A 27,765-nucleotide genomic window follows, 5' to 3' on the forward strand; every position below is an offset into this window, starting at 1 on the left:
CTGGGGGCCTCGGCCCTCCTGCTAACCCGGAACGTAGGGGCCTCTGCTGTGCTGCCAGAGTCCTCAATGCCATCCACTATCCTGGGACGGAGGCAGTGGTCATCAGTCCCACAGGGAGAGGGTAAGGGCCAGAGCACAGCAGGCAGAGGGTGAAAGGGGCTGCGGTGCCAGGGAGCTGGGGAGGAGCAGCCGTCAAAGAGGAGTGGGGTTGCAAGCTGTGGTGGATCAGGTAGGGCGGGGTGGGCACGTGGGGAGGAGCACTGGTCAGAATGCTGGGGACGGAGCCCAAAGAAGGTTCTGGAAGCCAGCAGGGGTACAGGGAAGGCAGGGGAGGCTGGCGTCTCACCGGGGACTGAGGTCCGGAGGTCCAAAGGTTCCCAGTGGGGAAATGAGAAGCTGGGGGGGCTTCCAGGCAGCAGAGCCCCTGGGGAGGCCATGAGGGGAGGGGCTGTGGCCCCGGCCAGCCAGGGCAGGGGAAGGGGTTGGGGACAAGGAAGGAGAGGAGACAAGGGCTGAGAATGGGGGCAGCTCCTCCCCCAAAAGGCTGACCAGGGAGCCCCGGGGCCGTGCTGGGCTGAGGTTGGGCAGCAGGAGGGCCCGCCGGGGCCTGGGACCACCTCCAGGCTCGGCCCCAGCCTCAGCCTCTGTGACGGATGGCTGGGTCTTGTCTGAGGAGGAGCCCAGGCTTTCCGAGCAGGGCTGTGGGCAGAGGGGGCAGCTGATGTCACAGGGCCGTGACCAACAGGCGCCTTCAGTAAGCAATAGCCTTCACTGGCGGTTGCCGCTCTCCAGCCCCTCTCCCTTCACCCTGGAGCACAGCAGCCAAGGAAAGGTGCCCCCCACTCCCGTCTTCTCCCATGCAACCTCAACCCCACCCAGGAAGGGTGCGTTACCTGGGAGAGGCGAGGGGATCTGGAGAAGCGGCAGAGGCCCTGCAGGAACACGGGGGGGGGGGGGGCGGGGGGGGCGGGGTTCAGGCTGACTCACACCTCCCAGCTCCCCCGGTGCACCACCTCCTAGTCTCACCCATCAGTGTCGTGGGGTTTGAGAATGTGGGGCCTTTTTGTGGAATTGAGTCAGAGATAACCCCAACTCTGACTCAGAGAAATCCTGAGTGGCAACATAAATCTGAAAAGCAGTAAAAGACCAAGGTCTAAGGTGTAAACTACAGACTTGGCCCAGAGCCTAAACCAAGACGGGCCCAGGATACATTTGGTGAGCGGAGAAGAGGAAGCCCCAGGGGAGGAGGCCCAGTCCAGAGGGGGAGGGGACTGCTGCAGGAGAAGCACACGAAGTGGGGGGGGGTCCTTCGAGGAGTCTGAAGTGAGGCGGAGGCGGGGCCAACAGGAGGTGGGTCAGTAGAGTTGGAAGTACACGTGGTGAGCAATGGTCCATGGGGTTGGATAATGGCCAATGGAGTAGGGTCAGCGGGTTGGAAGATGTTAAGCATGGAAGGGGCAATGGAAGGGGGTGGCTGGAGTTGAGAGGTGATGTTTTCAGGGTGGAAGGAATTCGTGAGGCTCTCTCTGGGGCTGGGGGGTGGTCTACTTTGAAGGAGGCGACCTCGGAGGAGGTGGAGGCCATAGAGAGTCTACGTACATTGGTGTCAGAGCCCTGGCGCAGGTTGAAGGTGAGGTCCCGGGGCAGGCCAGCCCTGAAGGCAGCCCCGTACTCAGGATAGAGCCTCAGGACTTCAGCCAGCCCTCGGCTGCTCAGTTGCTGCAGGCCACAGTAGGTCAGTGCCTTCACGTCGGCGCTGGTCTTCAGCACGCAGCTTGGAGCTGTGCCTGACCCAGGCTCCTGCCCTGGCTCAGGGATATCTGCCCCAATCAGGTCTCCTTTTCCTGTGGGTGAGAGATGGGGACAGTCAGCTGGGGCAGAGGGACCAAGAGGATATTAGTGGATATGAGAGATGGTCAATGTGTTTGAAGGATGGCTGAAGGGGGGGGGGTCAATCGATGGGATTGGTGGAAATAATGGAGTCAGCAGAAGGTCAGTGGAGAATGACTGGTGAAGTTGGGAGACAGTCAATTGGGAATGTCAGTAAAGCTGGAGAAATGATCGATGGAATTGGATGATCAATAAAGAATGGCCAGAAGGGTCAGTTAAAGGGTAGAGGTCAATGGAGTCGAGGGTTGATGGAAAAGGGTCAGTGGAATTGGGAGATGGTGCAATGGGAAACAGTCACTGGGGAAGGGTTGATGGGTTCAGGGATGGCCAGTGGGAGTAGGGGAGAGCCCAAGGGGTATGGTCTAAAGGGGATGGTGGTAGGATGCTGGGACCAAGAGAGAGTACCCAGTCCCTAGATTCCTGGCCACTCCCAAGGCCTCTGCGGGAAGGTTTTGGGGTAGGCAGAGGGTGGTGGTGGGATCCTCACCCAGGATGGCCAGCACCATGTTGTCCCGGAGCACCTCCAGCGAGCCGGAGCACACATAGTAGTGCGCCTGCAGGGCGTCCCCGCGGCGCAACAGGTACTCGCCCGGAGCACAGAACGAAGTCTTGATGTGCAGGGAGAGGGCCCGCAGGCAGCCCCTGCTCGCTGCTCCAAACAGCGGCAGCTGCAGGATGTCCCGATTCAGGTGCAAAGCAATGTCAGCTCTCAGCTCGTCTGGGAAGTCACGCAGTAACTGCATAAGGGGCAGAAGTCATTCTGGCCATCCCCCTGAAGCGGCTACTTGAGCTCTACAGATGTGCTGAGCTGTCTCCAAGGACAGAGCTCAAGTTACCCATTTCTGAGCTTCAGGAAGACTTCTGTGTGTCTCACCTCAATTTGACTTGTGTGTGGACCTCACAACCCAAGTCCCGGGGCAGAGCCTAGGTCTTCTCCTGTCTGTCCACTGCTCATAGCTACACACACTGGTCACTCACCCATCCTGGTTACTCAACCCCACGTATGCAAGGACCATCCCTGGTGGGTCAGCCTTCAGCTGGAAGTCAGGAGACTAGAAATCAGCTCTGCATAAATCCCTGTGGACTTTGGGCAACCCATTTCCTCTCTCTGGGCCTCAGTATCCCCATCTGTAAAATGTAGGGTTACACCAGACCTTGAATTTTACCAATGACCTCCCAGGAGCCAAACTTAATTTTCATGGTTTGGTTCCATCCTCGTCTTATGGAGCCCCTCAGCCACTCTGGCTTGCTTACCTCTCCCTCTTGTCCCCCTTTCTTCCCCAGGCTCCTCTTCCTCAGCTGTTTTCTCACTGTCCACACTCTCCCTGCATCATGGCAACCAGCCAGGACTTCTACCTCCCCGTGAGCCCGGAGCCCTATCTCTGGGTCCAGACCTGTATTTTCAACTACCCACGGGGCAACCTCCACCTGGATACCCCACAGGCACCACACCCTCATCATGGCCCAACCCTGGACTCTCACTTTCACCCCTAAGTCCAATCTTCCTCCTGTAATGCCTCCATCCACCCTTGGCCAAGAAACCTAGGAATCACTTTGAGCTCCTTTACTGCAACCAGCGCATCACCAAGTCCCAAGGCTCCTGCTCTCAGAAATACCTCCTGGATCTGCAGGCCACTCCCCAGCCTAAAAATGTGGCAGGATAAAATCTAAATCCAAGGCCATCCATGAGCTGGGCCTGCCCACCTCCCCAGCCTGGTCTCTTCACTCCTCTGTCCCTCATCCTGCCACAACGCTCACACACCCTTTCCTGAAGGCTCACTGAACTATTTTCGGTTCACCCTGCTCTTTTGCGTCAATCTTTCCAGACCTGTGTTCCTACTGCTCTTACTGCCTGGAATGGCCTTCTGGCCCCAGGCCAATTTTTTTCTTGTCCTTCACGATGTCCCCTCTTCTGTGACGCCTCCCCTGCCTCCTCTAGGGACCCACTGCACCAAGTCCCTCCAGTACAGTCCCATTCACAGCGTAACTATTTGTTTACTGGTCTGCCTCCCTCACCAGACTGGTGCCTTCCTGAGGTCAAGGGCTGGGGGTAATCGTTCCCCAACCCCCTGTGTCCAGCACAGAGACTGTCCGGAAGCAGGTGCTCGAAAATGGTGGCTGAAGGGAGCATGGCATTAGCCATGTGTAGAGGGAAAGGCATATGGATTCCGGTGGGTATGTGCCCTTGTGAACAGCACCTCGTCTCCCTGCACCCCATTTGCCTCCATCCCAAACGCTGAGAGGCAGCGACCCCTTTCCCACTTTACCTCCACGCGCTGGGTACCACCGGGAGCCCCACGCACTACCTCGTTGGCGTCGATGCCGCTGTTGACTGTCCACGTGGTCTGGAAGTACTCGAGCATGCGCTGCTTGAGCGGCCGGGGCAGGCGGTGCACGCGGATGAAGTCCTTGAGGTCCTTCATGCGGCTGTGGTAGAGGGAGCGGCGCGAGTACATGCGCTGGATGATGGCCGTCACGTTCCCGAACACCACTGCGTGCATCAGCGCTGCGGCACACAGCAGGCAGTCAGGGGCGGCCACCCCTCCGGCCTCCTCCCCCCACAATTCCCCCTGCCCTGGATGGGTCTCTGGATTCCTGGGGGAGGGGCAGGTGAACCAGTGGGCTCCTGCGTGCCTAGGTGCTGGGTTGGGGCCGGGAACAGAGGGTGGTCCTGAGAGGGGTCAGACTCGATGCTCCTCTCATGCCCGCCCACCCGCCCCACGAAGTCATGAACTTGGGCTTCCCATTCCTTTTGCAAGAGACCCTCCTGTTTCTGGCATCCCCCCAGGGCCAGCACGGAGCAGGTGCTGAGCAAACACCTATGAATAAATGCACGAGTGTCTGGTCGTGGGTGGACACCTCGCCTTCCCTGGGCCTCAGTTTCCCCACCCGCACGCTGGGCTTAGCAGGGCCACCCCGGGGGCTTGGCAGGCCCGGCCTCACCGCCTATGAGCATCGTGCAGATGGAGAAGACCTTCTCGGCGTCGGTGTTGGCGCACACGTTGCCGAAGCCCACGCTCGTGAGGCTGCTCAGCGTGAAGTAGAGAGCAGCGATGTAGGCGCTGCGCCGCGACGGGCCGCCCGCTGAGCCGTTGACATAGGGCGCCTCCAGCCGCTTGCCCAGCTCATGCAACCAGCCTGGGGGGGGGGGGGCCTTCACTTGACCTTGGTCGAGTATTTACAGAGGCGAGAGGAGGTCTGCACAAGAACCGCGAGGAGCAGCCCGTGCCAGGGCCACCCCACGGTGAAGTGGTTACAGGTGCCGGTCAAGGCTACTAACCCCCTACACGGCTGACTGTTTAGGGGACCCTTCCAGCCCCTAATAGTTTATTAAGGGCTTCCTGTGTCCCAGGGTGCTGGGACTTGACCCAAACATGCTCCCTGCACTGGTGGAACTTACAGTCTGGAAGGGAAAGACATGAAATAAATCATTACAGGTGGAAAGCAGCTACCTAAAAAGAAGTGTCTTCGGGAATCATAATGGGTTAGGGAGAGTCAACCCAGTTTGGTGGGGGGTATGGTTCCTGAAGGGCTCCCTTAAGATAGAGCATTTTAGTTGAGACAACAAAGATAGAAAAGTGGCTTAGGAAGAAAGGAGGGAAGACGAAAGAGAGAGGATTCCAGAGAGGAAAACACATTCAAGGCCCAAAGTGAGAAAGCAGTACATCCTGGGTGCTGGAGGGAGGCCAGGGTGGCAGCAGCAGAGGGGGCCTGGGAGGAAGGGAAGTCAGGTAGGGGTAGAGAGGGCTGCAGGCCCATGTACGGTGTGGGCTGAGTGTGGACTTTACTTTGAGGGCAGTGGGGAGCCACCAGATGAGTCCTGTCAGGGGTACTTAGCCTCTGCCCAAAACACCTCCCCGCCTTCAGAGTGTTTCCCATACTGTATTTTGATTGCCTGTCACTGGTCTTGCACCCCTGCTATGCTGTGAGTCCCCCCAAGGCAGAGCCCATGGCTTCAAATCAGTATTCCCAAGCCTGATCCAGCAAGGAGCTCATGCATGTTTATCGGATGAGTGTAGGAATGTGGGGTAGGGGTGGGGATCCTGGTGGAGGTGCCAGCTTGGGGGCCTGCGTGGACAGGGAAGGTGGATGGGTGGTCAGTGAAAGCCTGGGGTCAATGGCTCACCGATGTCCCAGAGCAGCGGGTCGTTGGCCTCCATCTCCCGGCGCCCGACGACATACCAGACGCAGGCCATCCAGTGGGCAAGGAGCGCAAAGATGGACATGAGCAGCGTGAGAACCACGGCGCTGCACTGCGAGTACCGCTCCAGCTTCTGCAGCAGCCGTAGCAGCCGCAGCAGCCGCACTGTCTTCAAGAGGTGCACCAGCGACGTCTGCGGGAGCGAGTGCGGTGGGGGAGACTGTCAGCCAGCCCCCCACGTCCCTTGCCAGCGCCTTGCCACCAGATGCCCCGGAGCTAGGGGAAGCTGCCCCAGGAAGAGTATCCCTGCTGTGCTGAGAAGGTGACCAGGAAATGCAGGGGGGAGAGGATAACACTGAAACTAATAATGGCTAACAGTAAGTATTACGCGTGTCAGGCACTGGGCTAAGTATTTGTAATCCTCATTTAAAAAGTATGCCTTCAGTCCAATTATCATCATCATTCTCAGATTGCAGAGGAGTAAACTAAGGCTCAGAGAGGCTACTACTTACTTGCTCAAGGTCACAGACCAAGGAAATGATGGAGCTGAGACTCAAATCTGAGACGACACCAAAGTCCGTTTCGTGCTCTACTGCCTCTTAGCACCTCAGCTGGTGAAAGGGCAAGTCTGGGTCAGAAGCGGGGCAACAGACAGAAAGATCTCTGGCCCGTGCTCAAAGTCCCCAGTGTCCTAGGTACAATCAGCTGTGGACAGGGGAAGGTTTAGGGACCTCGCCCCTTGTGGGTCAGCTGCAGATGAGAGGGTCACACCGAAATGTTGAGGGAAGGAGAGCAGGGATGAGGGTGCTTGGGCTGTGAGGTCTCAGCCCTCGTGGGGTTCAGTGAGGGTTGATGGAGCTAGTGGCACCTAGCAAGGGTCCCATAAACGTTAGCTAACGTTACCACTCTGTTTTCGTTGTGCTTTGATTAGCCTTCCAGTCTTAGATGATGAGCAGGTGGGGGCTTATCTTCTTGCTACTCTGGGTGGGGCAGCTTAGGGGCTAGGGCTGGGGGCTCTGGGGCAGCGTCTGGGGATCTCGGTATGAAGGCCCTTCACTGTCCTTTCAGGGGCCTCCAGGAGCATCCCCCATAGCCCTGGCCCCACACAGCTCCTGAGTCACTGCCTGCCATTTTCTCTAATTTTAGGCAAGGGAGTTGGAGAGGAGGTGGCTTTGATTCCCCCACATGGACCCTCTCCAGGGCTTAATGCCTGCCCCCAGCTTCCAGAGCTCCTGACTCCAACCTTGAGTTCTTCAAGGCTTCCCTTTGTCACCTGCCCCTGGGCCCCGCTCCCTTGGGGACCTCCTCTCATTCTCCTTGGACCAGAATGTCTCAGGCCTGGCTCCTTCAAGTCCACAGCTCTGCCGGTGCCTACTTATCCTCTGTCTTTGCTCGGCCTCGCTCCAGCCCCACATTGCTCCTCCTCTCCCCTCATGCCAGGCCATCCGCTCAGGTACCCTGGTTTCCCGGGAAGCAGGGTAGCATGCTGGAAAGAATACCAGACCAGGAGTCTAGAGACCTGGTTCCAGTCTCCTGCCTGCCACGGCTAGCTGTGTGACCTTCAACAAGCCACTCAACCTCTCAGAGCCTCTGCATCTGCCTCTGAGAAAGAGAGATATGAGAATCGGCCCTGAAGGGTTACTATGAAGTTCATATGTGATGATGTGTGAAAGAACTTAGTAAACTGTAAAGTGGTCCTGAAAGTACCAGAGGAGGGGGAACTGCCTGGTGGGCACAAAACCCGGGGGGCGGGGGGTGCACTCAGGGGAGGGGTGGGGAGCCCTGCTTGGAATGGCTGGAGCCTCAGGGCAGACACACCCACATGCACGTGTGTGGGAGCGTGCACACACGTGTACACAGCCAGGAGAAGAGGCCCACAGCCCGTTGGCGGCTAGTTAAATCCGGCTGCGTGTAGGTGGTTTCCCGCTATAGCTGAGGGTGGCAGGGAGAGGAGCACACAGAGAAACTGCTCCCCACCTCCCCACTCAGCAACCAAGGGGGTCTGGGGACACAGGGTGGGACTCCCTCTCCCTGGGCCAGAGAAGACCTAGTATCTGCCAGCTGGGTTCAGAGCTGACCACCTAGGGCGCCTCCAGGCAGTCCCCAGGGATCTGGGAGGATGCAGGTCCTGGGACTCTCCGCCTCCAAATCCACTCCGCAGCCTCTAGCTCCCTGTCCTGGCTTACTATGCTCCCTCTTCTTGTCTCCTGCCAGCCAGGTCCTAATCTGTCTAAGGTCTAGCTCTGCTCTCACCTCCTCCCACAGGAACCCTTCCCAGACCACCCTAGCCTCTGCCCAACTGCCATGCTTTGGCTTCCTAGGCACTGGCCAGATTTCAGATCATTTTTGCAGGAGCCCACGTTCCAGCCTGGAACTCCAAGGTTGGCTAGCTCCGTGCCCAGCCCCCACGCAGCAATACCTTGGTCCCATCTTGCACTCCATTCAGCTCTTCTGTTCCTGCTGTTCCCACCAGCTTAGCTACCAAGAGGCTGGATTCTTACCACTTTTCTCCACAGTGACCATGCCACACACAGTGCTTTGCAGACAGCTAAATGCTCATCCTTTGTTTGTTAAATAGAAATGTGAAAAGTGCCACTCATTTGGCTTCAGACCAATGCCGCCTTGGTAGCCCTACTTAGCTTTTCATTTGTCGCAGCTTCCCTCAGAGACTGTGAGCTGAGCTCCCCAAGAGCACAGACCCTCTCGGACCCTTCTCAGCTTCTAGCGCAGGGCTCTGCCCATCACAGATGCCTGACAAATATTCGCAGATGACTGAGTCTGGGACTGAGGTGGGTCCCTTAATGGGAGATGCTGTGCTGAAGTTGGGCAGCTAGGCTGCAAGGTGGGACAGGGATCACTTACCACGGTGATGTTGAAGACATAAAGCAGGTCAAAAGGCAGAGCAGCAATAAGGTCAACAAAGAACCAGGTGGCCAGATAGTGGAGGCCAATGGAACGAGGAGCAGAGACCACTTGGCCGGACTGGGACACATAGGTGGTGCGGAAGTTCAGAATGATATCTGGGGGTGCAAGAGGCTGTTACTAGGGGGCCTTGGCCAAGGGCAAGAGACTCAGAATGGAGGTGGACGCAGGAATGGGGAAGATGCATTGGGCTTCAGGCTGGTCCTTAGGGAGGAGAGGTCTAAAGGCTGAAGTCTCCAGGGGTCAGGGGTCAGGGCTCACGGACCATGAGGACTAAAAGACCCAGAAATGGGTAGGCTCTGACTGCCTGGGTCCTGCAGGCCCAGGATGGAGCGAGGCTTGGATGAGTGGGTCCCTCCAGCCCACCAGCCAGGGTACGTGGGGCAGAGCGTCTAACCGAAGATGAAGAGCATCTCCACGGCGATGTCACTGACAAGGGTGTGTCGGGAAGTGATGGGGGTGTCGTCATCATCCGAGAAGCAGACATTGTAGGGGACGGTGACCGCAACGTAGAAGGTGGCGAGGAGGATGAGGCCATCCCAGATGGCCTTGGGCACGCTGTAGTGGAGGAGGAGGCAGCGGGACCCCCCCACGGAGGCCACCTTGTATTCGGGCACTGATGGCTTTGGCTCAAACACGTTCTAAGGGGAGAGGGGTGGCGGTTGGGGACACTTGGGGGAAAGAGGAGCCAAGGCTGGGGGGAGGGAGAGGTAAGGAGTGGGGAAGGGGAGAGTGGGCACTGCAGGCGTGACCACGAGAGGAGCTAGAACATGCAGGAGAGGGGGTCAGGGCTGGCACCTGACACCTCCTTCCTCTGCCAACTTACTGCTCAGGCCCCCTTTTGAATCAATCATGTTTTTTGTGGGGGTAGGTATTTCTAAGGCTTGACCTTCACCTTGCTTGAGAAGGTGATTATGACAAATCAGGGACAAGCCCTGGCTTGAGAGGTCACTAGCTTCTCCTTCAAGTTCCTCTTGGGTTCTAGGGGTGCAGTGGAGGATGGGTATACCCCAGGGATGAGGGGAGGATGGCATGGTGCACCCCATTCGCTGTAGCCGTAACACACTGCACAGACGGTTGGAGACCCATGGCTTCATCAGGGTCCTAGGAGTGGTACACAGGGCTAGATGCCAGGCCCCCAGTGAGGGCTTTCTCCCTGGAACCACAGTTAGTGATTCCGTGTCCCCCTTGTGACATCATCAGAGCAGGGTATTGGCAATCACAAGGAAGCAAGGGAGATGGGGATGGAAGGAGATGTGGGGGAACATGGGATAGAGCAGAGAACCATACATGAGAAATGGACAGACAGAGGAAAAAGCCTCTGGAGGGAGATCAAACAGACAGAGAAACAGGGACACAGTAACAAGGGTGCCTCAGAAACACGGCTGGAGGGCTTCCCTCGTGGCACAGTGGTTGAGAGTCCGCCTGCCGATGCAGGGGACACGGGTTCGTGCCCCGGCCTGGGAAAGCCTGTGCTCCGCACTGGGAGAGGCCACAACAGTGAGAGGCCCGCGTACTGCGAACCCCCCCCCCAAAAAAAAAAAAAAAAGAAACACGGCTGGAAGATGCTGGGGTGGAGACAGGACTCACATTGGTTTTCATGCCTCCCTGGCCCCGGCGGCCAAAGTGGCCAGTCAGTCGGTGTAGGACAGTATGGCTCTGCCTCCTGGTGCATCGAAGTCTCGAGCTGGCTCCCCTCCTGCCAAGGGAGTTTTCTGTTGGGAAGAAGGGTACGGAGATAAGTGGGGGTGCATCCCATGAGGCTGAGTAGGGAGAGGTCTTCTGTGACCCTGGGCAAGGACTTCTGATCATTCATGCCTTCTCACCAGACTTGCAGTTACCATGATTACTGTCGCTGTGGCCTCCCGGGGGGCCAAGTCCTGGGCCTCCACTCTGAGTGATGTCCTTGAAGGAAAAGAGGAAAAGTACAACCTCCCCCATCTCATTCTTGATGGGCATCATGTCCAGGAGGCACCAAAAAGCTGAGCCTGTAGGTGTGGAGAGATGGAGGAAGAGGGTGAGCAGCCCATGGCATCTCTTTCTTTCTCATCCCCCTTGGTTCCTGGGCATAGTCAAAGGGCTTGGCCAAGGTTTAGTGCTGGAAAGAAGCCCAGAGATTATGTCAGCTATCTCCTTCACCTTCCTGATGGGAGAACCACGGCCCAGAGAGGGTCAGGGATGCACTCAGTGTCACACAGTCAGCTTGTGGCAGTGTGGGGACCAGCACCCAGGCTTCCACTGTGCCAAGTGGACTCTGGCTAAGGCCTGTGGTCTGGGCAGGACTGCAGGGCAGGCCAGGCCCCCTCACCATCCTTTCGGTAGAAGCAGATTTCAGCCCGGTGCTCCTGATGGCCCTCCAGGGCCTTGTGCAGCCTCTGCAGGGCTGGCTCACTGGTCTCTGGACCGTAGAGGAAACGGCAGTTGCAGGTTTTCTGCATGACCTCAGTGCGGCCGTAGCCTGTGAGTTCACAGAAGCCGTCGGAGCAGTAGACGATGGGAAAGCCCCGTGGGCCCTGTGTGTTGGCCAGCAGGAAGTTGCCGTCTGTGGGAAGAAGAGGTCAAGGTCAGGTCAAGGCCAGGAGGAGAGCTCAGCTTCCAGGTGGGCCATACCTCCCCCAAGCTGTGGTCAGAGATCCCAGAGCCAGAAGCTTCCCAGGCTCCCATGTGATTCCTGGATCCCCTTTGGGATATTCTGGAATGAGAGTAAGAAGAGATAGAGCAAAAGGACAAGGACTTAAGGGTGGGAGAATTGGGAGAGGGGCTTCTAGGGGGTTGGAAAAGGAACCCCCAGAGGTCATGAGGTTCATCCTCCTGCCTTCAAGCTGGTGAGCTGTTACTGTAGGAGGCAGCACAGCATGGTAAGGGCATGGGCTCCAGCACCCTCCTCTGCCACTTACTGACTGTGTAACCTTGGGCAAGTTAATGAACTCTTCTGTGACTCAGCTTCCTTATCTGAAAAGTGGGGGATAATATATCTTCCTTGCATGGTTGGTGTGAGAGTTACATGAGTTACCTGGGAAGAACAAATCCTGGCACATAGTAAGTGTTACACTGAGAAGGTGAAATGATGCCCCACATTCGCCCAGCTTTCAAAGCACATCCATAGCCACTATCCTATCATCCTATTAGTGAGTGAACAGAGCAGAGATTCTGGTGATATCATGCCCATTTTATTGATTGGAGACGCAAAGGCAGAGATTATCCAAACTCACAAACCTCCTTTGTTGGGGGAAAAAGACAGTGATGAGTAGCATCCTTATTCCCTGCCTTTCAGGAAAGGTCCTCTTTTTAGCATCCCTTAGCTAATTTCAGAGGGTCTGTCCCAGTGCTCAAAGTCTGACAGGCTTGAGCAATGAAGGTGTGGCTCCAGCAACCCCAGCAACAGAACCTGAGCTGGCTCCCTCCAGCTCCAATGGGCGGGAGGCCTCAGGGGGGCTCTGTGGGCCATCTAGGGACAGTCTCAGCTGAGGGAAGGGACCTGAGACACAACCAGTCCTGGGGCCCTAGGAGGGCTGAGTGTCTGGGGGTGGAGCGGCTGATGGGGATACTGCAGAAGCCTGGGAGGCGCTGGGCCCTGGGCAAGCAGCCTCCTTCTTCCATCCCAGGCCTGTTGCCTGGGTGATGGGCGCTATGGAAACAAGGGAGGTGTGTGTGGGGGCGGGGTGGGGAGGCGGGTAGGGCCCCGGCGGCTCGGTTTCCGCCCTCAGGTACCGCTCCCCCCCACCTGCCAGATCCCAGCCAGGGTGTCCCAAGGGGGACAAGGGGAGATCTCTCAGTACCAAAGTAGGAAAAGGGAACGGCGGGAGAAGAGGCGGGTAAGGAGGATTGTGGCTGTCCAAGGTGCTGAACCTGGAACCCAAGCTGGGATGGGGGTGTAGGCAGTTCCCTGTGTCACACAGACCACCCCCTTCTTCCTGCCTCACCTCCCTCAGACACAGAAGCTCTACGGCTCCGGGGCGCCCGACCTCAATCCAAGCTAGGTCCTGCCGAAGTCTGATCTTTTCTCTCTCTTTTCTTCCGAGGGATGTGGATGCTGGAGTCGTCTGGGAGTAGACCCCAGAGCGTCTGCCCATTTCGTCCCACCTCCGCGTCTTGGATACCCCCTCACACGCCTCCAGCAGCGCTCAGCCCGAGAGTGGGCGGCTCCCAAGGACTCTGCTCCGCTTTGCCGCACAAAGAGCCTTTCCTGCTTCCAGTCACACAACCCCAACCTTGGCCCCCCACACACTCTTGGCCCTCGCCCGCCTCCCCTCCCAGGGTGCCCCCAGTCCTGTTCCTTTACCGCGGCTTGGCTCTGGGAGTTCCTAGACCCTCAACTCCACTCTCTCTCCTCCCCTCGGGTCTCTCTCACCATATCCAGGAGACCCGCGCCAGCGCCGAAGGAGACTTGACCCCTAGCTCGAACCCCCAGCCCCAGCCTCCGGCCCACTCACGCGTGCCGTCGAAGCGGGTGGCGATGGTGTCCAGGAAGGTGTTCTGCGGGGCCAGTAACCCCTTCATGACCGGCATGGCCTCGGGGCGCGGGCTCGAGGCGCGGCGCCGGGGGGCGTTCAGCGCGGCCGGGCCGGAGGGGGCGCGCTGCCGGCGAGGCCGGGGCGCCCCATGCGCCCGCCTGCCTCCTCCCCTCCCTCTCGGCGCCGCCGCCGCCTCTCTGCTCCGAATCCAGCAGCTCTCCGCTCGTCTCGGCGCCGCCTCGGTTCCCCCCCCCACCTCCCGACGGGCCAGGTTCTTTCCCCCGGGCTCGGCCCGCGCCCGCCACGTGGCCCCGCACGGGGAGGGGCCACCAGAGGCACCCTCACCCCTCTCTGCTGCTCTCCTCCCGGTGGGGAGCGGCCCACGCGTGTCTCTCCCTCAGAGAATTCGGGACACGCCCACCCGGAGCCGAGGCTCCAAGAGGTGGGGCAGGGCTTGAATGACAGACACGCCCACCTTCCAGGGTGGCCACGCCCCCACGCGTGTTTCCCGGGCTGCTCCTTGTGTCTCCGCCCCTCGGGTTTCCCCGCGCGCCGCCCACCCTGGGAATCTTGTCTGGTTCACAGCGCCGCCTGCTGGAGTTGGGGTATTTCGCAGCACCCCCAGGTCCCTGAGCTCCAGTGTGAGACAGCAAGTGTTAAAGAGGCTAGTTTTGCTGGTGGAGGATCGATGGGAAGGCAGGAAACTCAAATTCTAGAACGCACTACTTAACCCTCACCTGTGCTTCGGTCTGCGTAGGGCACCCTGGCGAACTCTGCCTCTAAGCTCAGCAGTGTGGATGAAAAGAGCTTTGGAGTCCACCGGGTAGAAATCCCAGCTCTGCCACTTACTTACTGTGTGACTTAGCCTCTCACTATCAGCTGTAAAATGCAGCTAATAATTTTTACCTCGTATGGTTGTGAGAATTTAACAGCATAATGCATATCTTTGGCACACAATGTGTTGGAGAGCAATTGTCTCCCTATTCTCCCTCTTCCTATCATGCTGATTTAACCCTCCTTCTCTCTGCTACCATTTAGGTGGAAGAGAGGCTGGAAGCAAGTTTGGGGCTGAGAAAGATAGTTTCAAGCTGGGCAGTCAGTTTGTAAATCTCCAAAGGTGCGCTGGTGGATTTTGTTCTCATTCTTCTCCAAAACGAAATAAGTGCAGCAGCAAGAAGGACCCAGGTGAGACCAGACACAGGACTTTTTCACTATGGAAGCAGAAAATTACTCGGGCAGCTGAGTGTGGTGGCTTAGGGTGGCTGCTTGCCAGAACAAGACAGCCAAAGCCAGTGACAAAGGGAAGATGGGCTGGGGAGAGGGCAGGCCAGTGTTCCTCACCCTCACCCTGAGTCTGAGCTGGGCATTATCTGGGATGTTATATTGCTTAAAAGTGCCACATCTCTACTTTTGGGTGTTAGTTTCTTAGGGCTGCTGTAACGAAGTACCATAAGCTGGGTGGCTTAAACAACAGAAATTTTTGGCTCAGTTCTGAAGGCTAGAAGTCCAAGATCAAGATGACTGCAGGGTTGGTTCCTTTTTAAGGCCGTGGGGGAATATTTGCTCCATGCTTGTTTTCTAGCTTCCGGTGGGTTGTTGGCATTTTTTGGCTTGTAGATGCATCACTCCACCTCTACCTTCATGTTCACATGGGTTCTTCTTGTGTGCATGTGTCCAAATTCCCCCTTTATATAAAGACACATCATATTTGATTAGAGGCCCACCCTACTCCAGTTATGACCACATTTTAACTAATTACGTCCACAAAGACTCTATTTCCAAATAAGGTTACATTCTGAAGTGCTGGGGGTTAGGACTTCAACATGTAAATGGAGTGTGTGTGTGTGTGTGTGTGTGTGTGTGTGTGTGTGCACACAAGTCAACCTGTACCAGGTGTGTTCGGTTAATTGCAGGAAGATCTTGCCGCATCTCCACTTAAGAACTTCTCCTGACTCTCAGCTACCTGCAGAATAAAGTGAAAAGCCTGACGACTTGTGAGGGTCTTCACAATCTGGGCTGCACAAGCCTAACCGCCTCCCCTTCAGCGCCTCCCCCAGACTCTCTACCCCACGCTGCAGCTCTCTGGAAGAGTTATGTTGAACCTCATATTCCCTGCCTTTTCGGCAGGCGCAGCTCCCTCCTTCCCAGCCGGATTCCGCTCCTCTGCTTGCTTTTTCTCTCCTCTGCGTCTCTCCGGAAAGGCCCTGAGATACAGAATGACTGGTAGAGCACCGAGGGACGTGTCTGTCCCCATCCTCCCCTCCCAGCACGCACATATGCGGTTCTCTCCGCACCCCAGGGCCTTGCACAGTTCCTTGCTCTGGGAGCTCCCCGCCCGAGAGCGTTTCGGGCTCAAAGACGCCCAAGCTGAGGTTTCCCGAGCCTCCAGGTTTTCTGGCTCTTTATAGTTAGTAAGACTCTCACGCCCCCTGGAGGGCGGGACGCGACCACACAGGGACAGAGAGCAGCCACACTAACAGAGGGAGACTCTTCTTTATTGCCCTTTTTCTGCGGGCTGACACCGGGCGGGCTGACAGAGGGGAGAGGGCAGGGCCAGGGTAGGGCCAGGACAGGACCTGAGCAAGGGCTCAGACCCCGGACCGTCCCCCGGGCGCGACAGACGAGGTGGCCTCAGCGGGACACCGGCGCCCGGGGCAGGGGCGCGGCGCTGACTCTGCGCCTGCGCGGCGGCCCATGGTCAGGATGCCGGCCGCGTGGTTGCCACTGGCCTGCAGGAGGCGCTGCAACCGGCCCTGGAGGCCCGGGGGTCCGGGCCGCCGCTTGCCCAGCGTGAGGATGCCGGCCGCGTGATTGCCCGCGCCGTGCAGTAGCTCGTAGAGGCGGCAGGAGCAAGTCTTCTGACGGCAGCAGTCGGGCAGAGGCTGCGCAGCCGCCCCGGGCGACAGCAGTGCAGGCGGCAGCAACAGCAGCAGGAGCAGCAGCGTCACGGTGGCCCAGGAGACCTGGGGAGGCGGAGACCGGGCTCTGAGGGTCGCCCGCATCCAACCCCTACGCCCGGGCCCTGCACAGCTGGCTTCACGCCCCCTCCTGGCCTGTGCTCCTCCCTCGCTGTCGCTTAGCTTTCCTGTCTCTGCGCAGAGCTGTCTGAAGGGCTCTGTTGGAGAAGGGCTCGTGCCTGGCTCCTTTACCTACTCATCCTCGAAGACCTAGCAGAGCATCTCCTCCAGGAAGCCCTTGGAGACCCCCTGGACAGAATGAATCCCTCTCTCCTCTGGGTACCCATTAGAGCGCTGACCACTCCACCTGAAAACAGACATGTCTGAATCTGCCCCAGACGTTTGTGGAAACTTAGCTCAGGGAAACAGAGGCCCTATTTATCCGCTCCTCCCCCCTCACAGTGGGCAAACACGTGCAAATCAAGGACTGGCAGGATCCAAGCTGTTGTGTTGTCGGCCTGCTCCCTTGCAGGGGAAACAGCTCAGTCGCTTTGGACCAGTTTCCTACCCTCTTAGGGGGCACAACATCCTCACTTGTAAACTGGGTATTAAATCCTACTGTGCAGGGCTTCTGGAAGGATGAAATGAGATGACAGGTGCAAACAGCACCTAATACGTAGTGAAGACTCAATAAACATGAACTCTTAGGAGAACACAGCACAATGCAATGTTAGCCAAGGCAGATACTCGGCCAAGGGTCCACCCCGTCCGCTGCCTCAGAACCGACATGGGAAAAGGCCAAGAGCTAGACACCTTCAACCTTTCTTCCAGTTCCCTGAGCAGGCCCTCTCATTGCCCCTGGCCTAATGAGTCACCCCTCCGTCCCTGGGTCTTTACCTTTGTAGAAGGAGGATTCATGGTGTCTGGAGCTCAGAGTGGCGTAGCCGGGAAAGGTGTCGTCTGCAGTGGTCCAAATAGCCAGGAGCTTTGAGGCTGTCGACTGCAACCCGCTACCAGGGTCCTGGGGTTTATAGTGCTCTGGGGTGGCGGGGGAGAGATGGGCACTTGCGTCCACTGTGGGGCCAGACAATGGCAAATCTAAGATTAGCCTCCTGCAGGAGGGCCGTCTCCAGGCTGGGCCCAAGGAATGGTCGCCAAGGCACTCAGAGACTGGAGGTGGATCATTGTGCTCCTGGTCACCTCCCCACCCTCGTCTGTCTGCCTGCTCCCTGGAGATGGGGCGGTCTCCGGGCACTAATGAGGCCGACTTGCACCTAGGAATCTGGGAGCACAAAAGAGGCCTTGCCTGGGATGCTGGTGTGGGACAGTGTGTCAGGGGAGCTGCTAATTAGGGGCAGGAAAGGAGGCAGTCGTGAAACCCACTCTCCACAGGATGTGTGTGGGGGGAGAGGGCAGCCAGGCAACAGGCCTCTCCCCCCGTCCTCCTGTCACTGCTCCTGGGGCTTTCAGGCTCCAGGGCCTTCTTTCTCCACGGAAAAGCTTTCTTAGCTGGCTCTCCCTCCCCTCTGTCTCTCTTCTTCCCTCTGTCCCTTTCACCAGCCTCCAAGATGGAGAAACTTGAAAGCCAACCCTGGGCAGTGGGAGGGAAGCAGCAAAACCTGGTGAGATCCTTCAACATCCTCAGCTTCCTTCCTACCTGGCTGGGCTGCCTGGACAGGAGGGATGGAGTCCCATCCCACTATCAGCAAAGAGAGAGCCACCATGGGGTGAAGGACACATGCCATCTCTAGGCTGGTGTCTTATCCAGGGCACTGTCTACTGAGCACCAGTTCCGTGCCAGGCCCTGCTCTGGGCACTGGAGTGACAGTGTGCATAGGATATAGCCCAGTTTTCAAGGAGCTCCAAAGTCCAGGTGGGGAGGCGACCCGGCAATAAGGCCAACTCAGTGGAGAAAGGCCTCTGAAAAAGCCTTGCGTGAAAAGGGGGTTTCATCAAGTAAGGTCAGGGGAGAAGGCATTCTGAAGAAGGGACGAAGACCTAGACATGACAGTGCTTATTTCACACCGGAAGTAAGGTGTGGTCCACAGATCACTTCTCTTACAAGAGAGAGGTGACTGGACAGGTAAGTGAGGCCAGGGTGGGTCAAAGGGTCTTATTGGCTAAGCTGATTGGTCTTGAGCTCACGGGCGCTGAGGCACTGTGGGAGGATTTTAGCAGGAAGGAGTTGTGGGCTGGTGTGGGGACCAGGTGGGAGGGGGCAGGGGCCTGGATGTGGGGCGTGGAATCTAGAAGTGGTAATTCAGACGCAGAACCTGAAGCTTGGCAGCTGATTGGGATCAGGTGCCGAGGTACTTAGGAGGAGCTGCGGGGCTTTGGGCAAACCTCACGACCCCACAAAGCCTCAGTTTCCCCACTGGTAAGATGGACAGTTAAGCCAGATGGTCTCTGGAGCTGCTTTCTGCTCTGATTCTTTATGATTTACAGTACAGGGCCTGCCCATGGAAGTGATCTGTGGGTGTTGGGCCAGGAAGGGAACCCGTGCTAAGCCAGGGCAAGGGGAGTTGGGGAGCAGCCCCTCCGCATTTAGGTAAAGCTTGGAATGGGGAGAGGTAGGACGAGGGGCTCTGTGTCTTCTGGGTTGACTTAGGCTGTGGTAGGGGTCCCCGAGGGCTCTGCGGGCCCACACACTCAGGGCCTGCCCCAGCCCGGAGGGGGAGTGTGGGGAAAGCCCCGGTGTCCAGAGCTGAAGCTGGGAGGGGAGCCCAGGCTGCAGCAGCACCAGAGCGAAGGGGACCACTGGTTTCCCCAAAAGCAGACCCCAAGCCAAGATTCTGGGCGCAAGAGGTTTATTTGGGCGGTGATCCAAGAAAGCATATAAGGGAGTAGGGATGGGAGGGGCAGAAGGAAAACCAAGAAGAACTTTGTTAATGAGAGGGTTACCGCTGTGGGCAACTGGTGGTGACCCTCCGAGGGAGACAATCCAGAATACACTTCAGAGTTGTCCCACTGAGGGACGATGAAGCTGAGGTCTGTGATCACCAGCTCCTGTTCCTTGCTGACTGAGGGTCACTCCTGAGAGCATTAACTCCCAACACTTCCAGCCTGCCTGGTGCACGGGCTGAGAGACACAGGCACTGTCAGCATGGACTGGAACCCCAGGATCTTCCAGGGTGGGCCGGGGGGCTCCAGATGGGGCACTGCTGGTGTCTGCTCTATCCCTGAAGTCCACTCCTCAGAACTGACAGACTAGGTCGGGCCTCCCCAAGGCCCAGCAGCTCTGATGGGCAACCGTCAGCTGACACTCGAAGACCCTGGCCAAGGGCTCCCCATCCAGAGGGGCCCCAGAGGAAAGAGCGAGGCGGCCCGTGAGGGTGGACAGGGCAGCGGGCAGAGGCCTCAGCTCAGGACACCACCCTCCTCTGCAGGTACTGGGCCAGGTGCCTGTGCTTGAGGACCCGGGGCATCTCGGGAGGGAAGGGGGCTGAGGGGCAGGCAGCAAGGGCTGCCCGCAGTTCTCTGAAGGCCCCCCACCCCACCAGGTGGACTCGGGCAGGGCCCACGCTGCCCCGGAACCGCAGGGACTTGTAGCGAGCGGAGGCTTCCTGAAGACAGTGGTCAAGCTGGAAACAGAAGGGCCTGCGTGAGGCTGGTGTGGGGCTGGGGGGTGTGTGGTGAGGCACGCACGGCTGTGTCCAGGGAATGCGTGGGTAGCAGTTTCGTGTGTATACGTGCGTGTCTGTGGGACTCATCCCTCCCTTCCCAGAGCCCCAGGGAGGTTCTCCTGCCCACACCCCTCCTCCCCATCTCTCCCCTGTGCCCACAGCACCTGGGGGCATGCAGAGTGAAAGGGACATGCAGTCATATCCTGTCCCTGTCTCTTGTGTACCTTGTCTCGATTTTCCTCCGACAAGTTCCTTAGCCCCTTCAGTGCCACAAACACCTCATAGTGGGGAGCAGAACCCTCGGAGGAATCTGTAGACAAACCCCCCATCGTGGACACATGCTTTTGTGAACAGGGCAGCATCCAAAGCCGAAGCCTACTGCCCCCACCTGTTCTTCCCCACTCCCAGGTTCACAGTGGGGAGAAAAGGAGTTTCTTGGCAGGGAGTGGGGTGAATGGAGAGAAAATGGATAGAGGCAGCAGGAGGGATGGGAGTTAGATATGGGGAAGAACTTTTGTTAGGAGCAGCAAAACAGGCTGACTCTTTTCTCTTTCCTAGAGATCTCCCAGCAGGATGGGTATGGGTTGGGGGACAGTCAAGCCAAGGACGGGAGGCAGGAGCCAGTGGAGAATCTTACCCAGAATGCTGCTCTCCACACAGCCATGGTCCAACAGCCTGGCCCCTGGCCACTGCCCCACCGCCCGGCCCAAGGCCTCAGAGAACACGTCCTCACCAGTGTCTTCGCCTCGAACACTCAGGGTCTGGCCCAGCCTGGGGAGGAGGAAGCAGGAGGAAGAGGAACCCAGGGCAAAAGGATGATCTCTCAGCCACCCAGGGGGTCACTTACCTGCAGATGAACCTGACGACCGGACACTGATTGTAGGCACCAACCACCTGGACCACGTCACCCAGGCGGCACCTGATAGAGTGGAAGTGGGGGTGAGGTCAGGCCCGAAGGCCCATTAGCTCATGCCCCTGGCTTTCAGCAGGGTTCCAGAGGGCCTGAGGTGGCCTGGGGGTGGGCAGCCAGGTGGTCACCTGGTGAGGCTGGTGTGGTTAGTCAGCACCAGTTCGTACTCCTTGCCCTTCTGGGCTTCGGCCAGTAGGACGGTGGGGGCAGCCTCTTCCCGGGTTCCTTCCTTGAGTGGGAGCAGCTCAATAAAGGGGCCTCCAGGGGGCAGAAGGTACAGGCCATGGGGCTGCTCTGGCCACAGACTCAGGCCCACCGCCCCTGTGGGGAGCAAGCGGCTTCTTCATCTGGTGGTACCATTGCTTTCTGCTGGGCAATAGCCCCTCACCCTGGATCCCAGTCCCCAATCCTCTGAGCATCGATCCCACTGCTGCCCTCCCACTCCACCCTTCCTGGCTCCCCCAGGCTCAGCCCTCTGCCTCTAAGGTCTTAATTGGGAAGGGGCGGTGGTTCTGGAGGTGATGGACCTGTGGTTAAATGCTGGTGTGGTGTAAATTTGTGTGTCTCTTAACCTCTATGAGCCTCAGTTTTTTCATCTGTAAAATGGAGCTGCTGGTGTTGGGGAGTATTAGGTGAGATGAATATATAGGGCTTGCTACTTGGCAGCTAGCTGTGTGACCTCTGCCCCCTGCCCTCACCTCACTACCCTTGAGTCTTGCTGACCTCCAGAGGCAGCATAAGCAGGTGAGAAGAAGGCTAGCCCTTGGCACCACAAGGCCCCCAGGGCAGCCACAGCCTCAGCCTGGCCTCCTGCATCCAGAGTCACCACCACCTGAAGCTTTGGCCAGAGCCGAAGGGCCAGTCCTCGGGGTCCCTGCTCCAGGGCCTCCCGCAGCTCAGCTGCCCGTCTGGGGAGAGATGCTCCTGGGTTCCCAGCAGCTAATGCCTCAGCCAGCTCTTCGCCATCGGCCTCCAGGCCCAAGAAGACGTCTAGGAGCTCGACCGCCGTGCCAGCTTCCAGAGCCCGCAGCCCCGGGGACCTCAGTGCCTCCAGCAGCAGGGCCCTAGGGTCCTTGGCTCCAGCAGGGCCCAACTGGCCCAGGGCATGCCAAGGCCAAGGGAGGGGGTGGGGCCAAGGGGAGGAAGGGGTCACACGGGCCGTGCCTCCTGGAGCCAGCACTTCTGGGCAGGTCTTTTTTAGGGCTGCCAGACCCAGCAAGGTGGCCTGGAGGGAGACAAGAGGCAGTGTTGTTGGCCCTGGGCCTGAGCCAGACCCTGAGGCCCCAGGCTTTTTGTTTGTTTGTTTCCCATTCTGATGGGAGGGTTTGGCTGCAGTTAGGGGTCTCTGGTGGGGTTGGGCTCCAGCCTTCCCAGTTTACCTGCAGAGAGACCTCCCCACGGTACTGGTTTGAGATAGGAGGCAAGAGCTGCACTCCGCTTTCTTCCTCCTGGAGCTGGCTGGCCTTGGTCAGAGGGAGATGATTCTGGAAGACGCCTATATCTGTAGCCCCAAAGACATCATAAAATCCTCATGAAGCCACAGAGTTTCCCAAGAGTTTCAGGTAAGACTGGTGAGGCCCCTGAGGAAGGAACCCAGAACAGGCCTGGGGGAAGAGGGGCTGTCAGGGCCCAGGATGGGAAAATTCATCTTGAACAATCTCGGGCCTGGGTAGGGTCTCTGGGTCAGGTCCCTCTGTGTTGGCAGTAGAAGGGGGAAGGGAGGTCTTCAGGTTCTGGAATCTGACTGTCCTATGGGGTTTCTTTCTCTTTGGGCCACCTCCCCAGACCCTGGGAAACACACCTGTGCTCCCCCTGAGGGGACAGTGGGGACTCTGGGCTCCCTGCAGACACCGCCTCAGGGCCCGCTGCTGGCTCTGGCCCGCGTGCAGCGTGCTCTGCACTAGGCTCTTCCGCTGCCAGGCGGCTGCCCAGCACAGGGCCCCCCATGCCACACGGTGCTGGAGATGGACCAGCCAGGACAGCCTGGCATCCTGGGACGGCCACCGCCGCCAGAGCACGGCCAGCGGCAGCAGCAGGAGGCACAGCAGGAGGCACAGCAGTAGCGGCAGCAGCATCTCCAAGCAGCTCCTGGCAGGAGGAAGGCCCCCAAGTACTGGCACTGGGGGGAGGGGGGAAAACCCATTTCCTCCCCCCCACTCTCCCGCGCACAGGAACCCCAAGTTAAACCTGTCAGGCGGGTGATGCGGGGGGAGAGAACATCAAGGCTTTGGGGTCACACTGACCTGAGTTTGGATCCTGGCTCTGCCCCTCGTTAGCTGTCTGGCCCTGGGTAACTCAGCCAGCTGCTCTGAGTTCCGTTCCCTTCCCCAATCTGTAAAATGGGAATAATAACACCCCTCAGAAAGTGCAGGAAAGGCATGGCACGGTGCCTGGCACACAGCAGGTACTTAACGGATGGCATGTCTGGCCCACTACCGAGAGGCTCTGCTTTGTCCAGGATCCACCCTGTCCCAGCATCCTGTGCCCCCCCGAAGCCCACATGCACCTGTCACAGCCCACTTGTTCCTCTGCCTGGCACCCAGGGCCCCCTCAGCACCCCCCTACAGCCTCAGTACACAGCCGGCCAGAAGCATGGAGCCACAGCTTTAAAGGGCTGGGCCTGAACCAGGAAATCCGGCCACCGGGCCTGAGGGAGGAGCTGGGAAGGGGGGGCTCTTAAAGGGGCAGGTTGCCTAAGGGCCGCTGTGCGGGAGCTGGCCCAAGCTGGCAGGTGGAGGGAAGTTAGGGCCAGAGTATCGTGGTCCTCAGACTCGTATCAGCTTGAGCCGGGAGTGGGGTGCACCCCATCCTGGAGCAGGTGCAAACTTGAGAACTGTTTAAAAGCAAAAATTTTTTCCAATCCAGAATTGGTCTCCACAAAGGTAGTAGAGGAAGAAAATACTTTTGTTATTGAATAAGCATTAAAGCAGAGTGTGAAGCCTCACAGGCAATCTGGGACTGGGACTGCAGAGAGAAAAGAATCTCGCTCCCTTTTAAAGCCAGAGCCAGGCAGACATAACCCATTAACACCTGTTCTCAAGATAACTACCTGGTAATTGAGGTCACCACCTGTGTTAGCTTATTGGCTTTATCGCAAGGAAACACAAACTCCTCCCATCCTTATGGCAGGAGATAGTTTTGCAACTGGGAATAAGGTGCCTGATGGAGCTCGGCTCCCCCACCCTACTGAGAAGCTTGAGAAGCTGTGCTCAGAATGAGATTCTTCTGCTGTCCGTGGTTAAGCCCTCTCTCCACCTGTGCCCTTGACCCAGGCTCTCAGACACTGAAACCTTTCCCTTCACCCTCACCTGCCTCTCCGTCTTGCAGTCTCTCTTCTTCTCACAGCTGAGCTCTTAAAGTATACAATTCAGTGGTCTCTAGTATCTTCATAGGTATGTGCAACACCAACAGTCAGTTTTATAACATTTTCATCACCACAGAAGCAATCCCAGGCCCTTTAGCTATCACCTCCCAATCCCTTCCCACCTCGCTGCCCCCAGCCCTAAGCAACCACAAATCTACTCTCTCTATATATACATTTCACTATTCTGGACATTTCATTGTAAATGGAATCATATAACATGTGGTCTTTTTTTTTTTTTTTTTTTTTAGGACAGGTGGACTCTCAACCACTGCGCCACCAGGGAAGCCCAACATGTGGTCTTTTGAGTCTGGCTTCTTTCACTTAGCACGTTTTCAAGGTTCTTCCATGTGGTACTGTGTACCAGTAGTTCATTCCTTATTATTGCCAAATAATGTTTCATCGTATGGATGTATCACATTTGTTTATCCATTCATCGGTTGATGGACACTTGGGTCATTTCCACTCTTTGACAATTATGTAAAATGTTGTTATGAATGTCTGTACAAGTTTTTCTGTGGACATATATTTTCTTGCATAAAAATGGAATGCAAGGGATTCACTGCGTTCCATTGAGTGGAATGTCAATGTCAGCGTTGTGTATTAACGGTTTAACTGTTTAAGGAACTGCTAAATTGGTTTCCAAAGTGGCGTCACCATTTTACATTCCCACCACCAGTATATGAGGGTCCTAGTTTCTCTACATCCTTGTCAACACTTGTTATTATCTGCCCTTTTGAATTATAGTCATCTTAGTGGGGTGTGAAGTGATCTGAGTCAGTTTTTGCATTTTCCTGATGACCAATGATGTCGAGCATCTTTTCATGTGTTTATTGGCCATCTGTATACTTTTTCGGAGAAACGTCTTTTCAGCTTCTTTACCCATTTTTTAACTGGACTACTTGTCTTTTTATTATTAAGTTGTAAGAGTTCTTTATATATTTTACATACAAGTCCCCTATCAGATATATATGATTTGCAAATATTTTCTCCCATCTTTTGTGTTATCTTTTCATTTTCTTGATAGTGTCCTTTGAAGCACAAAATTTTTAGTTCTGATGAAGTCCAACCACCTATTTTTTCTCTTGCTGTTTGTGCTTTTGGTGTTGTATCTAAGAATTCATTGTCAAATCCAAGGTCATGAAGATTTACCCTTATGTTTTCTTCCAATAATTTTATAATCTTAGCTCTTACATTTAGGTCTCTGATCCATTTTTTTTGATCCATTTTTTTATTGTGGTAAAACATACATGAGTTACCATTTTAACCATATTTAAGTATCCACTTCGGTGCCATTAGGTACATTCACATTGTTGTGCAACCATCACCACCATGTCTCTCCAAAATTTTTCGTCTTTCCAAACTGAAACTCTGTACTCATTAACCAATAACTCCCCATTCCTTGGCAGGCAACCACCATCCTATTTTCTGTCTTTATGAATTTGACTACTCTGGGTGCCTAATATAAGGGGAATCTTACAATATTTGTCCTTTTGTGTCTGTCTTATTTCACCTAGCATAATGTCTTCAAGATTCATCCGCGTTGTAGCATGTGTCAGAATTTCCTTGCTTTTTAAGGAAGGAAATATACGTTGTATGTATATACCACATTTATCCATTCATTCATTGATGGACTTTTCTGTTTTTACCTTTTGGCTATTATGAATAATGCTGCTATGAAGACGGGTGTACAAATATCTGTTTGAATCCCTGCTTTTAATTCTTTTGGGTATATTCCCAGAAGGGGAAGTGCTAGATCATATGGTAATTCATATGTTTAATTTTTTGAGGAACCACCATACTGTTTTCACAGCAGCTGCACTATTTTACATGCCTGCCTTCAATGTACAAGGGTCCCAATTTTTCCACATCCCCTACCACAGTTGCTGTTTTCTGTTTTGTTTTGTTTTTTAAAATCTTTGACATGGCTCGATAAGGCTGCCTTTAAAAAATATATTTCTTAACTTTTTTGGCTGTGTCGGGTCTTCGTTGCAGTATGCGGGATCTTTCGTTGCAGCACGTGGGCTTCTCTCTAGTTGTGGCGTGCGGGTTTTCTCCCCCTACTTGTGGCCCACGGGCTCCAGGGCGCATGGGCTCTGTAGTTTGCGGCAGGCGGGCTCTCTCTTTGAGATGCAGGCTTAGTTGCCCCGCAGCATGTGGGACCTTAGTTTCCCGACCAGGAATCAAACCCGCGCCCCTGCACTGGAAGGTGGATTCTTTACCACTGTACCACCAGGGAAGTCCCTGTTTTTGTTTTTTATAATAGCCAACCTGATGGGTAAGAAGTGGTATCTCATTGTGGTTTTGATTTGCATTTCCCTTACAACTGAGCATCTTTTCCTGTGCTTCTTGTCCACCTGTATATCTTCTTTGGAAAAATGTCTACTCATGTCATGCTCCCATTTAAAAGTTTTTGTTGTTGTTGAGGAGTTCTTTATATATTCTGGCTATTAACCCCCATCAGACATACGATTTGCAAATATTTTCTCCCATTCTGTGGGTTGCATTTTCACTCTGTTAAGTGTCTTTTGAAGCATAAAAGTCTTTCTATGTTTTATTTTTTTGGCTGCACCATGGCGCAGCTTGCAGGACCTTAGTTCCCCAACCAGGGATTGAACCTGGGCCCCTGCAATGAAAGCACCGAGTCCTAACCACTGGACCACCAGGGAATTCCCAAAAGTTTATTTTGATGAAGTCCAATTTATCTTCTGCTCCCTATGCTTCTGGTGTCTTGGCCAAGAAATCATTGCCAAATCCCACATCATGAAGCTCTCTGTTTTCTTCTTAAGAGTTTTATATAGCTTTAGCTCTTACGTTTAGATGTTTGATCCATTTTTAATTTTTTTATATGATGTAAGGTAAGGTTCCAAATTCATTCTTTCACTTGTGGCTATCCAGTAGTCCCAGCACTATTTGTTGAAAAGACTATTCTTTTCCCATTGAATGGTCTTGGCACCCTTATCAAAAATTTGTTGACCATAGACACACTGGTTTCTTTCTAGACTCTGAATTCTATTCCACTTATCTATAGGTCTATCCTTATGCCAGTGCCACACTTTGTTGATTACTGTTGCTTTGTAGTAAGTTTTGAAGTTCATAAGTGTGCCTACTTCATTTTTCTTTTTCATTTCGTTATGTAGGACTGTATTGTCTAATTTCCATATATTTGCGAATTTTCCAGGGCTTCTGATGAAGCTGCTCGACACCATTAGTCATCAGAGAAATGCAAATAAAAACTGACTCAAGTCATGTCACACTCCACTAGGATGGCTATAATCAAAAGGTCAGAAAATAACAAGTGTTGGCAAGAATGTAGAGAAATCAGAACCCTCATGTAAAATGGTGCAGCCACCTTGGAAACCAGTTTAGCAATTCCTTGTTTCTTGTCCAAGTAAACCAGTTTCCTTGTTTAGTGAGTGGCAGGATTATGTTAGTGAGTCTATCTGCTCCCCACTGCCCACCCACACACAGTGTGAAGCCTCTGATATTGCTACTTAGGGGGGAGTTATGCCCACAGTCACCCTAGCAGGACAGTGAATTGCACAGATCTCTCCTTGTCTCTTTCCC

The 27,765-nt window shown here is 55.7% G+C and overlaps 3 protein-coding genes and 1 non-coding gene across 5 annotated transcripts in view; all 4 read right to left on the reverse strand.

Annotated features, from left to right (window-relative positions):
• The window catches only part of KCNH4 (potassium voltage-gated channel subfamily H member 4), a 16,456-nt gene extending 2,986 nt beyond the window's left edge, over positions 1 to 13,470 (reverse strand). Inside the window, exons 1-14 of the mRNA XM_007447170.1 lie at positions 13,387 to 13,470; positions 11,262 to 11,495; positions 10,795 to 10,941; positions 10,544 to 10,668; positions 9,351 to 9,594; positions 8,894 to 9,051; positions 6,017 to 6,224; positions 4,834 to 5,028; positions 4,197 to 4,396; positions 2,378 to 2,627; positions 1,600 to 1,844; positions 894 to 932; positions 347 to 699; positions 9 to 81 (exon numbers count right to left, since the gene is read on the reverse strand). Of these exons, the coding sequence (XP_007447232.1) occupies positions 9 to 81; positions 347 to 699; positions 894 to 932; positions 1,600 to 1,844; positions 2,378 to 2,627; positions 4,197 to 4,396; positions 4,834 to 5,028; positions 6,017 to 6,224; positions 8,894 to 9,051; positions 9,351 to 9,594; positions 10,544 to 10,668; positions 10,795 to 10,941; positions 11,262 to 11,495; positions 13,387 to 13,462 (2,547 nt within the window). The 5' untranslated portion in view covers positions 13,463 to 13,470. The remainder of the gene's footprint in view (positions 1 to 8; positions 82 to 346; positions 700 to 893; positions 933 to 1,599; positions 1,845 to 2,377; positions 2,628 to 4,196; positions 4,397 to 4,833; positions 5,029 to 6,016; positions 6,225 to 8,893; positions 9,052 to 9,350; positions 9,595 to 10,543; positions 10,669 to 10,794; positions 10,942 to 11,261; positions 11,496 to 13,386) is intronic.
• Positions 13,471 to 15,883: 2,413 nt separating this feature from the next.
• HCRT (hypocretin neuropeptide precursor) lies at positions 15,884 to 17,307 on the reverse strand. The gene is made up of 2 exons (XM_007447171.1): positions 17,202 to 17,307; positions 15,884 to 16,370 (listed from the first exon to the last, which is right to left on the reverse strand). Exons 1-2 carry the CDS (start codon positions 17,220 to 17,222, stop codon positions 15,996 to 15,998), a joined length of 396 nt encoding a protein of 131 aa, XP_007447233.1. The 5' UTR covers positions 17,223 to 17,307; the 3' UTR covers positions 15,884 to 15,995.
• Positions 17,308 to 19,096: 1,789 nt separating this feature from the next.
• Positions 19,097 to 23,434, reverse strand: GHDC (GH3 domain containing). 2 transcript variants are annotated; one of them, XM_007447172.1, is made up of 10 exons: positions 23,344 to 23,434; positions 23,081 to 23,169; positions 22,639 to 22,925; positions 22,217 to 22,338; positions 21,561 to 22,062; positions 20,966 to 21,158; positions 20,775 to 20,846; positions 20,565 to 20,698; positions 20,152 to 20,237; positions 19,097 to 19,885 (listed from the first exon to the last, which is right to left on the reverse strand). In XM_007447172.1, exons 3-10 carry the CDS (start codon positions 22,910 to 22,912, stop codon positions 19,667 to 19,669), a joined length of 1,602 nt encoding a protein of 533 aa, XP_007447234.1. In that variant the 5' UTR covers positions 22,913 to 22,925; positions 23,081 to 23,169; positions 23,344 to 23,434; the 3' UTR covers positions 19,097 to 19,666. The 2 variants fall into 2 exon arrangements, with proteins under 2 accessions (XP_007447234.1, XP_007447235.1); XM_007447173.1 differs by having other exon boundaries at positions 19,389 to 19,885; positions 22,639 to 23,169; positions 23,342 to 23,411.
• A 3,361-nt stretch (positions 23,435 to 26,795) lies between these two features.
• Positions 26,796 to 26,867, reverse strand: TRNAE-UUC (transfer RNA glutamic acid (anticodon UUC)). Its single transcript has one exon. It is a non-coding gene; the product is annotated as a tRNA-Glu (tRNA).
• Positions 26,868 to 27,765: the final 898 nt, after the last annotated feature.

The sequence above is a fragment of the Lipotes vexillifer genome, unplaced genomic scaffold (genome assembly GCF_000442215.2).
Source record: "Lipotes vexillifer unplaced genomic scaffold, Lipotes_vexillifer_v1.1 scaffold541, whole genome shotgun sequence".
Taxonomy (NCBI): Eukaryota; Metazoa; Chordata; class Mammalia; order Artiodactyla; family Lipotidae; genus Lipotes; species Lipotes vexillifer.